The sequence below is a fragment of the Embiotoca jacksoni genome, unplaced genomic scaffold, assembly GCF_022577435.1.
Source record: "Embiotoca jacksoni isolate LCO1_2020_lvr unplaced genomic scaffold, fEmbJac1.0.p SCAF_89, whole genome shotgun sequence".
In the NCBI taxonomy this organism is placed as follows: Eukaryota; Metazoa; Chordata; class Actinopteri; family Embiotocidae; genus Embiotoca; species Embiotoca jacksoni.
This window is the reverse complement of record NW_027185446.1, coordinates 544,429-556,363: the sequence shown is the minus strand read 5'-3', so window position 1 is coordinate 556,363 and position 11,935 is coordinate 544,429. Positions and strand designations below refer to the sequence as shown.

General features: G+C 43.2%; 2 protein-coding genes across 7 annotated transcripts in view; both read right to left on the bottom strand.

The window, feature by feature from the left end:
• Nucleotides 1–1,005, bottom strand: part of kiaa0513 (KIAA0513 ortholog) — a 37,484-nt gene extending 36,479 nt beyond the window's left edge. For 3 of the 5 annotated variants that reach the window (XM_069139990.1, XM_069139994.1, XM_069139993.1), the window contains exon 1: nt 928–1,005. The gene's annotated coding sequence lies outside the window, so the exon portion shown is untranslated. Of the gene's footprint in view, nt 1–923 lie in introns of all 5 variants that reach the window. The other 2 variants (XM_069139992.1, XM_069139991.1) reach the window with 2 other exon arrangements.
• Nucleotides 1,006–1,935: 930 nt separating this feature from the next.
• Nucleotides 1,936–11,515, bottom strand: ces3 (carboxylesterase 3). 2 transcript variants are annotated; one of them, XM_069140042.1, is made up of 13 exons: nt 11,436–11,515; nt 10,237–10,435; nt 9,656–9,794; nt 7,783–7,916; nt 7,554–7,707; nt 7,288–7,392; nt 5,824–5,925; nt 5,295–5,435; nt 5,088–5,168; nt 4,605–4,746; nt 4,224–4,373; nt 4,015–4,087; nt 1,936–2,706 (listed from the first exon to the last, which is right to left on the bottom strand). In XM_069140042.1, the coding sequence occupies exons 1-13, from the start codon at nt 11,488–11,490 to the stop codon at nt 2,529–2,531; spliced, it is 1,653 nt and encodes a 550-aa protein (XP_068996143.1). In that variant the 5' UTR covers nt 11,491–11,515; the 3' UTR covers nt 1,936–2,528. The 2 variants fall into 2 exon arrangements, with proteins under 2 accessions (XP_068996143.1, XP_068996141.1); XM_069140040.1 differs by having other exon boundaries at nt 10,237–10,438; nt 11,436–11,501.
• Between the last annotated feature and the right edge of the window lie 420 nt (nt 11,516–11,935).

Here is an 11,935-nt window from a genome sequence, read left to right as displayed (position 1 = left end):
TATAGATATCTATAGATCTATAGATCTATAGATATCTATATATAGATCTATAGATATATAGATATATAGATATCTATAGATCTATATATAGATATCTATATATAGATATCTATAGATCTGTAGATCTATAGATATCTATATATATCTGGCAGTGCTATCCATCTGCGCTTCTCCCCCAAAATATGATTATATTATTAACATCTAATGGAAATTAATAAATGGGCAAACTATACAAGTCAGAGTTGGTGTGACACTCCGGCCGAATACTGAAGCGCGTCCACGCAGACCAGAAGAAGTGATTTGATCTCGGTTCGGTTCACACCGTTTCTGATCTCGGTTCGGTTCACACCGCTTCTGATCTCGGTTCGGTTCACACCGTTTCTGATCTCGGTTCGGTTCACACCGCTTCTGATCTCGGTTCGGTTCACACCGCTTCTGATCTCGGTTCGGTTCACACCGCTTCTGATCTCGGTTCGGTTCACACCGTTTCTGATCTCGGTTCGGTTCACACCGCTTCTGATCTCGGTTCGGTTCACACCATCTCAGGATCTCTGCGAATTCATTCCAATCAGAAACGTTAACGGCTCGTGAGGGAAACAGCAGCTCGTGCTTCCCTCCGTGCAGACCGCAGCTGATCAGCGCGAGCTGCCGTCGCACTTGCCAGCTGATCGGAAGCAGCCCGAACAAACACGGAGGACCGACGTTTCCTGGAAGGAGGCTGCACGGGTCCGATTAATGTGGAGCCATTTCCGGGGAAACAGGGAAACCCCGCGTCGGTCACAGGTTCATCCGCGTCGGTCGCAAACATCACAACAAACCGACCAGAAAACGAGCCGGCGGGAACCCGATGGAAACATGGCGGTGAAAGTCATCAGAGGGATAAATGCGGGGTGTGAGAGGAGGTGTCTGAAGGAGCAGCTTACATACAGGAGACGTCGCGGCGGCCGGAGGACGCGCGGCTCCGCTCTGCTGCTGCGTCGACGCTTTCTGCTCCGCACCGTCTTCATGCTAGTACGCACGCGCGAGCAGAGGCGAACGCGACGAGCGGGGAACCCAATGACGCCACCGAGCATCGCAGCCAATCAGCGCTGCAGCTCGTCAGCACAAACATGACCGGATATCACCTTCACAATAAAAGCATGATGATTACATTAACTTTACTCAGACCTCGAGTAAAAGCAATTTAAGCAAAATTATGCTCTGGAGGAGGATTTAATTAACGTGAATATTTGGCATAAAATTAAGTTGTCTTAGAAGGCTGGAATTTATCATTCCTTAAACAAAACAGCAAGTTTCGAGATCAGAGTTGGCTTATTTGGATTCTCATCAAATATCAAAGAGATATAATCAGATGTCATGGTCTCTATCAACCACAGACATGAGACCATTGTGAGGTCCATTCCAGGACACGTAGTTCAGTAATTCTGAGCCTCTTCAGAGTCGTTTTGAGCCTTTTCACTGTGGTTTTTGCATCTTTTGTGGTCATTTAGAGTGTCTTGGTAGCTGTTTTTCATCTTTTGTGGTTGTCTTGCATCTCTTCATAGTCACTTTAAGTCTTTTTGTATTTTCTGTGTGTCTATGCGGTCATTTTATGTCTCATAATGGCCATTTTGAGTCTCCGCGTGGTCATTTTGGGGTTGTTTTATGTTTTATTTTACTTGTTAAAGTTGTTTGATTGACCTCCAATCAATAAATATCACCAATCATTTTGAACTGTGCCTTTTTGCACAGTTGGCCCCTCAGCGTACATTGATCAGCGCTGCTGCATAATAAATGTTTTATTTTGTTAAACTGCTCTGGCCGGAAATGTGCCTCTCCCTCATGTACAATAACATAACTAAATGTAGTGCGAGTCCAGATACACAAATAAACATATTTCTGAGCTCTAAAGCTGCAACAATTAGTCGCTAAATCCAACTGTCACATAACAGAAAATTAAACAGCAACTATTTTGATACCAAAATATAAATTTTTATTCATTTCTGAGCAAAAATGACAACAAATTATGGGTTCCAGCGTCTTAAATGTGAATATTTTTCTTTTCCTTGTCATTTGGATTTGGACGGATGGACAGATGACACTGGACATTTGAAGATGCCACAGTGGGATGAGGTACATTTTAAATGTTATATTATGCTATCTTTGGACATAGCAATTAATCTACAAATAAAGAGAATAATCAGCCGAAAGATTTACAATATTAGTTAGCTGCTGCCGTACTCGGCACATGATGATGTTTTATTATATTTCTATTTTTAACTCTCACTCTCAGCTATGATTTTTATTTGCTCTCTAATATCCTTTTAAAGTGAATCTAAAATCGATGTCATCAAGACACAGTCTGTTTTCTTTCAAATGAAGACATTCCCTTTAATTACAGATATGTTACAAAATACGTGGAATTAAAAGAAGCCAGTAAACAGAGAAAAGGATGGAGGCAGTATTTAAATCCTGTGAGTTAGTTCTAGTGACGAGGCTAAAAAAAAACTCTCAAACTTGGGTCCAACACGAACATCAACATGATGGCTTCAGTTTCCAGCTGCTGCTGCCAACTGCTGCAGCCTCTGAGGCAGCGTGACGGTGGCGAAGTGGACCCGGGCCTCCTTCAGCTTCTGTTTCACGGTCTGGGTCAGGTCCAGCTCCAGGTACTGCTGCTTCTGCCGGTCGTACTGAGGCCAGCTGACCAGACCGGTTCCGTTCGGAGAGCTGGAGACGTGTTTCCACTGATTTAATACATTTCTTTGTCTCTGTGTGCATGCAGCTTCCTACTTTGTAAAGGAAATGATAAAGAACACTCTAGATTTTCCTAATTTGTTTGAGTTTGTCTTTTATTTGACTGTTTCCTGTGAATATTTCCTGCAGCAACGATCTATTTTAGATGTACTGTATCTATTTATTCGTCCACGCTCTTGCATCTTGCTCTGCCGACCTTTTATCTGCTTGTAAAAATATAAACGAGAAAGCAAATCGTGTCGTTGCTTATCATCTAATAAGAGATATTTTAAAACTGCATTTTTAGAGAAGTAAACTGTGACACATCCAGCAGACATGCCGCAACAGCAGCGTTCAGCTGAAGTCCTGGTTCTGGTTCTGACTCGGTTTTAGTCTCTTTAGCTCCTACACGTGTCAGTTTGGACTTTTGTTTTCTGTTTTGTTGTCTTTCGGGTTTCCTGTTTTGCTTTGTCAGCTTTAATTGGTCTGAAGCCACGTTCTGAATCTCGCACGTTTTCTTTCTACTTTCAGTATGTACTGCAGCTACCTTACAAAGTGTGCATACAACTGTGACTACTTCATCATAAAAATACACCTCGACCTTTGACCCTCTTGGTCAAATCCATCGCAACCCATAGTGCGACATTTTAAGCAAAAATAAAAATGATGCGTTTCGGAATGAGTACGCTTGGTTTTTCCTGTTCTGGCCACCGACAGCAGGTCTGTGTCCTGTTTCCTTTTCAAATCCTTCACCACTTGTGTCTGTCTTGTTTCACTTCCTGCCCTTTGTTTTGACAGTGGCTCCGCCCTGATTAGTTTCAGCTGTCCCTCATTGTCCTCCCCTCCCTGCTGTATTCTCTGAGCTCTCCTTCCCTCTTGGACAGCTCGTTCAGTCTTTCTGTTGTGTTCCTGTTGGATCTTTGTGCTTCAGTGTCTCAGTGTAGTTTTCTTTTGGATCCCCCCCCTCCAGACTCGGTGTTTTTTGGATGACATGTATCATGTTTTATTCTGTAGATGGGACTGATTTTGGTAATTAAAGCTTTTTAGTTCTCATGAAACCCGCTGTTGTTTTGCGTTTGGGTCCTTAATTCTCCACTGTGGTCAGCAGCTAGCTGCTAACTGTGTGATACGTGGTGTTTGGTGGGCGTGGAGAGGACCGATGAAGCTATGAAAACAAAACAACGCGCTGAAAGATGCTAAAAAAGCTCTGTGAGTGATCCCTGTAATATTCCTTCAGTCTGCTTTTATGTTGTAAATATCGGTGCAGCTTTAATGATTTTATTATTTGCAGTTCTTTCTCACCCATTACGGGCAAAATTAGCCCAGTAGGTCATCATGGTCCGACAGAGTCGCTCATCCTCTTCGGTGATGTTTCCTGAAGGCGGGACAGGACAACTTTAATCACAAACCCAAACAATGACAGTTTAAACGGCAACTTTAACTGACTCCATCAGCCACGAGAGGTCCTAAACTTTATATAGTGAACATCAGAGGAGGAATAATACACCCACCGATGATTCTGACGGGTCCGTCCCAGAAACATCCCCCGAACATCAAGCCGACCTCGTCTGCGTGATCCGCCTTCACAAAGCTCGGTCTGCTGTGTTTGTGGATCTCAGCACGGTACACAAACTCGTACAAGTAGACCGGAACGCCCACGTCTGAAACGCCACAGAGAGAGGACACGGGAGATGAAGGTCAAAGGTCATTAGGAATTAGCTCCCTCAGCGCTCACTACAGGCCGACGCTTCGACTCTTTAAGGCGCTGCCGTCCTGAAAGCGGTCTGAAATGAGATTAGAGGATCTATAATCTGCTGCAGCATTGACAGGATGTGTTTCATCCATCGGTCCTCGTTCCGCTTGTTCTCCGAGATGTGAAGATGCTCTCTGACCTGAGTGGTATCCGGCCACCTTCACCACCGGCAGCGTCATCAGCAGGTCGCCCATGATTTCAGTGAACCCATCTCTGATCTCCTCTGGAGTTTTGGCATCTTTCAGGTATTCGTCCAGGATGAGGCTGTTGGCAGAGTTCACCTGGAGGAAACATCAAATCCGCTTCTCATCAGGTCCTGACCGACTGTCTGAGCATGTTAGCTTTGCTACCATCTCAAATTGAAACTGTTCTCTGATCAGCTTGCTCGCTGCTATCTACTGTAAAAATGAATAAATAAAATGATTATTATCTTTTGAGGCTGCATTAAACTAAACCTGTTACTGATAAACAGTTTAGGTGTTCCTCAGGGAAGTATTCGAGGTCCCCTTGTAGTTTACATGACAATAATAAAAACAAAAACTGGTAAGTCTGATAAGATCCAAATTAATTAAAATCCTTCAGTTATTAATTAAATAAAGCATGAAGCCGTCACGGTGCTCACCCCCGTAGGATTGAACATGTTGGCCACCGCCAGCACCGTCTCCCGGTTCATCCCGTTCTCCCAGCCGGGCGGAGCGAAGCTCTGCCAGACACAAAGATGCAAAATTATACCACATAAAGAAGCATCTGAACGTTGACTGACACCTGCTGACAGAAGGAGTCATGACATGCTCACTGACAGTAATCATGTGTGAATAATGAGTGTGACCTGAGGCAGGATCCAACCGAACTCATGGTTGGTGATTCCCAACATCACCGGGACCTTCATCACTTCCTTCCTCTGGAGCAGCGCCTCAGCTGTGTCGGTCAGAAACTCTCCGTCCACCACACCTCCGAGGAAGATCTTCATCTGGAAACACACACAGGGAAAACACACACAGGGAAAACACACAGGAGCACCTGAGTGAACATGAACACCACGTGAGGCCTGTGGACGTTCACAGGCTGCTCTCTAGTGGCCGTTATGAGGTTTCTGATCTGGGATGAATGAGCCTGGATATCATTTATTTTCCCTTTGGGAGGATGTTTATATTAGTTTTTGTTGCTCTGTCAGATGCAAGAATTATCATCAGCACTGTAAAATAATGGGTTTTATTTTAAATATAGGAGGTTTCTTTAAATAACTAAGAAATCTACAACATCCAAATTTTATTTTATGTCTAAGGTTCTTCTATTTGAACACAAACACTTCTGAAAACATAAAATAAACTGTACACGTAGCTAAAATCCTAATCTACCTTTTTGGTTGCAGCCACTAACTGGTCTTTACTTCTTCCTCTGAAACATGCCACCAATTCTTCTGAGCTGCTGCTGTCGCATCCAGAAATGTTGGCGACAAGCTGGGGATGAGAAAAAAAGACCAAAATGCTCGAGTTTAGACCAAAACCTGCCTGTAACACTTCAATTTTCCACATAAAATTATTATACCATCAACTGTTTAATATTAAATGGAAAAAACAGCATGAAAACTTCCTAAAAAAGAAGAATGTTTCTTAGCGTAGCCTGCAGCTAAAGCTAATTTTACAACATTTTTGTGTTTCCTGGTTAATAAAACCACTTGTGCTACTACAAAATATTTAAAATGAGCTCTTTAAACCACATAAATAAGATATTATCTAAATATTAATGCCTAATAATTCTGATAAGCTAACCCTGCTAATTGCTAACTAGCGCAGTACACTGACATGATACACTCTGACTCTGGTGATAAACATGTTTTATGTGGTTAAACTAATATTAAATCACACAATCAAAACATATTCAACTAAAAATAAATCACATAAACTAGATAATTAATTGAAATGTACAATTGAACACATTTCCTTGGTCGATACTTTGATTGTCCAAACAAAGAGCGTTAGCATGTTTTATTTCATTAGTTATAAAATTAAGTTTTTTTTTAACTTATTTATATTATAAATATTAGATGGTATAAATCTTTGTCACAGTTCATTCAATAGCCTCAAAAATTAAAACACTGTTTATTGAATTGATCAGGTTCTTGGTACCAAACGGTTCTGAGAACTCAGAACGACTCAGCTAGAAACTCTTATTGTAGTTTACTGGTTTTATTCTGGTGAACATGTGCATCCTGCTGTAAAAATGAATGAATCAAATTATTATTATCTTTAACAGTTAAACCTGCTTATTGAGGCCTGTATATGTTAATAAAGACAGTCTGTTTTTTTTTTGCTCGGCATCTGTTGAATGTGTGAAATGTTCGCTAACAGGTTTTCCATCACAGCGACATCATTGATGTGTTTCATCTTAATTCAATTGATTAATTCAATGTCCACAAAGAGGAAATAAAATCCTGTCATGGAGCTTCAAGTAGCATCAGTTTACCTGCAGCTCTCTGTGTGGCCAGCAGGGGGCGCTTTAGCCTCAGTAAGCTTCTCTTTCTTTCTGCTGTGTTCATGGGTTGACCCTCACATGACGGTTGTATTGCAGTCCGGTAGATGAAGCTTGATGTTTGAAGCGTCATCAGATTCATTTCCGTGCAGGTGTGTGTTCACAGTTTGTTTCTTCTCCTGAGTTTCATGTTTCCGTGTTTGGGTACCTGAGCGTGTACCTGAGGGTGTTCGGTGGTGTTCGTACCTGAGGGTGTTCGGTGGTGTTCGTACCTGAGGGTGTTCGGTGGTGTTCGTACCTGAGGGTGTTCGGTGGTGTTCGTACCTGAGGGTGTTCGGTGGTGTTCGTACCTGAGCGTGAGCCAGAGGATTGCGGGTTGTGTACGTCCCAAGTGTTGCTACTCCACTCTGGAAAACGGCCCTCTGAAAGAGTCCTTTGGCTTGTGGAGACAGAGTCTGCTCAGAGGACAACACATGTATGTAACATGATCACTGACACACTCAGACGTTCGGTTACAGACATTATGAGAGTCACATTTGAGCCTGAACATGTCAGAAACAGTGATGGATCATAATGAGCACATGCTGGCTGGTTGCAGATGTTTGATGACTGGTACCAGGATGGAGGCGCTGATTCCTCCTGCAGACTCTCCAGCGACGGTGACCGTCTGCGGGTTGCCGCCGAAGGCCTCAACGTTGTCCTGCACCCATCTGAGAGCCGCCAGCTGGTCCAGGAAGCCCCAGTTCCCCCGAGCGTGTTCATCTCCGGTGCTTCAGAGGAGGAAACCGTCAAGACGCTGAATTCCTGGAGAATCACTCAGGAGGATGGTGAAAGCAGCTGTTTACCTGAGGAAGCCCAGGATGCCGAGGCGGTACTGAACGATCACCATCACCACGTTTTCATAAGCAGCTAACGGAGCGCCGTCGTACTGAGAAGCTGCACCCATAGAGAGACCGCCTCCATGGACCCACACCATCACCTGCACACAACAACACAACCCGCTGCTCAGAACTACACACACACACACACACACACACACACACACACACACACACACACACACACACACACACACACACACACACAGCAGCCCTGTGGTCTGTGTGAGTGAACGAGACCCAAACTGAAAGACTGAAGTGAGAATCAGACGTCAGTTTCCATCTTTTTATGGTTATGAATCACTTTGTTGTTTTTCTGTGTGTTTATTTGTTGCTCTGCGTCTCTTTGTAGTTGTTTTACATTTAGAATTTCTCAATCTTTGCTTTGCCTTCATCACCTTTTACATCTCTGAGTCATTTTGAATCTTTTTCTGGTCAGTCGGTGTCTCTGAGGTCGTTTTCATCTCTTCTTTCAGTCTGGTACACAAACAGAACCGTATGTCTCCATGAGGATCCTCGAACGGTCAAATCTAACACTGAAGCTCTGTTTGAACAAAGTTAATATGCAGCCAACACGTCTAACATTACATAATGAGCCACTCAGGAAGACGGAGGGGGGGGAGGGACCTAACAGGGACACCTCAAATAAGAGCGACATCATCACCTGCTGCCTCCTTCACAGGGTCGGATGTAAACAGATGTTCAGTGTGTGTTGTGGATGTAAACAGATGTTCAGTGTGTGTTGTGGATGTAAACAGATGTTCAGTGTGTGTTGTGGATGTAAACAGATGTTCAGTGTGTTGTGGATGTAAACAGATGTTCAGTGTGTGTTGTGGATGTAAACAGATGTTCAGTGTGTTGTGGATGTAAACAGATGTTCAGTGTGTGTTGTGGATGTAAACAGATGTTCAGTGTGTGTTGTGGATGTAAACAGATGTTCAGTGTGTTGTGGATGTAAACAGATGTTCAGTGTGTGTTGTGGATGTAAACAGATGTTCAGTGTGTGTTGTGGATGTAAACAGATGTTCAGTGTGTGTTGTGGATGTAAACAGATGTTCAGTGTGTTGTGGATGTAAACAGATGTTCAGTGTGTGTTGTGGATGTAAACAGATGTTCAGTGTGTTGTGGATGTAAACAGATGTTCAGTGTGTGTTGTGGATGTAAACAGATGTTCAGTGTGTGTTGTGGATGTAAACAGATGTTCAGTGTGTTGTGGATGTAAACAGATGTTCAGTGTGTGTTGTGGATGTAAACAGATGTTCAGTGTGTGTTGTGGATGTAAACAGATGTTCAGTGTGTTGTGGATGTAAACAGATGTTCAGTGTGTTGTGGATGTAAACAGATGTTCAGTGTGTGTTGTGGATGTAAACAAATGTTCAGTGTGTGTTGTGGATGTAAACAGATGTTCAGTGTGTGTTGTGGATGTAAACAGATGTTCAGTGTGTGTTGTGGATGTAAACAGATGTTCAGTGTGTGTTGTGGATATAAACAGATGTTCAGTGTGTGTTGTGTATGTAAACAAATGTTCAGTGTGTGTTGTGTATGTAAACAGATGTTCAGTGTGTGTTGTGGATGTAAACAGATGTTCAGTGTGTGTTGTGGATGTAAACAGATGTTCAGTGTGTGTTGTGGATATAAACAGATGTTCAGTGTGTTGTGGATGTAAACAGATGTTCAGTGTGTGTTGTGGATGTAAACAGATGTTCAGTGTGTGTTGTGGATGTAAACAGATGTTCAGTGTGTGTTGTGGATGTAAACAGATGTTCAGTGTGTGTTGTGGATATAAATAGATGTTCAGTGTGTTGTGGATGTAAACAGATGTTCAGTGTGCTCCTCTCACCGGCAGCTTGTCTCCTCCTGCAGCTGCAGACGGAGCATAAACGTTCAGGTACAGACAGTCCTCGGACATATCAGGAGGGGAGAACTGCACGGACATGGTCCGAGAAACCTCCACCACCAGGTCTGGATCCTGGACACACCTGGAGGAGGAGGAGGAGGAGGATGAAGAAGAAGAAGAAGAAGAAGAAGAAGAAGAAGAAGAAGAAGAAGTAGGAGAAGGAGAAGAAGTAGGAGAAGAAGGAGAAGAAGAAGAAGGAGAATAATAATAATAAGAATAATAATAATAATAAGAAGAAGAAGAAGAAGAAGGAGGAGGAGAAGAAGGAGGAGAAGAAGGAGAAGAAGGAGAAGAAGTAGAAGAAGGAGAAGAAGTAGGAGAAGAAGTAGGAGAAGAAGGAGAAGTAGAAGGAGAAGAAGTAGGAGAAGAAGGAGAAGGACAAGGAGAAGGAGAAAAAGAAGAAGGAGAAGAAGAAGAAGAAGAAGAAGAAGAAGAAGAAGAAGAAGAAGAAGAAGAAGAAGGAGAAGAGTGAATCATCCAGTCTGAAACCGGCTCCTGTGTTGAACTCAGGTTTTTACTCTTACATGGGGGGCTGCTGTGTTCCGTCCCTCTCCCCTTCCCAGGGCCCCTCCCTCTGGGGGGCGGCCAGGCGGAGGGGCCCCACAGGGGACCGGGCAAAGGGGATCCCCAGGAACTGCTTCACCCTCAGGTCTGTTCCTTTCACTGTCACATATTCTCCTCTGATTCTGCCATTCTTCAGAGAGACCACCGGCCCGTCGCCCCCTGCTGGAGAATATCAAAGAAGTTTACATCTAAATTTTACACAAGCTATATCCAACAAATCTATATTTATCAAGATTTTCAAATGTTGAAAACTAATTTTGCAGCGATGAACCAGAATCACATTCATTTTTACTGCACATTCAATAAGTCAATCTGATTGGAAACCTGACGATACTACGTCCCGCCCACCGATAGCTGTAACCTGACTGCACCACAGGCCTGTCAATCAAACAGACACGCCCCCAAAAACAGGTCTTCTTGAATCTTCTTTTCTAATGAATGAGGGATTATTTTCAGATGGACCTCCAGAAAACTAATAAGAAGGAGTGACTTTAGCTAACAACACCGAGATAACTGATGGACACATTTTATTCACTTTGGGTTTGATGAGAGAAGTTGAATGGGAGTCTATGGAGCCGACCTCTAGTGGCACTCGCTGGTATTGCAGCTGAAGACACTTCTGGATCGGAACCATTTTACAGACCTGAAGCTACGAACTCTTTTATAAACAGTCTGTGGTTTAAATATTTGCACAGCAGCACCACCTGCAGGCTGCTGCATGAAAACACAGCAACTCCTTAGACTTAAACTCACTGCATCAGTTAGCTGGACGATAAAGACACAGGAAGAAAAGTTCTAATTAATAGAATAGTTTTGTTGAGTCCTGCTTGTCGTCTCCCTACAAGGTTTTATTTAAAAATCCAAACAATGAAGTTTCAATAGTCTTTAAGTTTCTGACTATTTATTTCTTGTCTTTAATCTAAGTATTTTTTTAAGTAACTTTAAGAGTGGCCGTATTGTTTATTTGACACGTTTCCTGCTAAACAGAATATTTCTTTCACATATTCCTCCTTCTGCTGATCTGAAAACATGTAAAGCCAAATCTGAAACTTCCTTCATGCAGTTGTTGTTCTGAAAGTTCATTTAGTTCCTGAAAATCTGTCAGTTTAACCAATCATCTGGCTGCATCACAGGAGTTTAAATGCAGGTTTTTTCTTACCTGCTGCAGCCATCAGCACAGGAAGCAGACACACAAAGAAGAGCGCTGTTCTCATCCTGACTGAGTTCAGAAAGAAGACAGAAAGAACTACAGAGCACTTCCAGAGAAAAAGCCCTCCGTCCCCCCACCTCCTCTGGCTCCACCCCTGTGCGCGCGCGCGCGCGCACACACACACACACACACACACACACACACACACACACACACACACACACACACACATCATCTGACACACACTCTGAACAACATGCACTCTTAACCCTCCCACACACATCACACACACTGTGTGACAGCATCTGTCATATAAGCTGCATTGATCCGTGCAGGACTCTGACCGCTCAGTCAAACTGCTGCTCTTTGACCGGCTCGGCTCGGAGCTGCAGACCCATTTAAACTCTCTGTTCTCTGACTTCTGGGAAACCTGAACGCTGTCAGGCTGAGAGGAAAAACATCAGACTGAATTTAAGATGGTAAACTCATGATTTCACAGTAGAAACTCT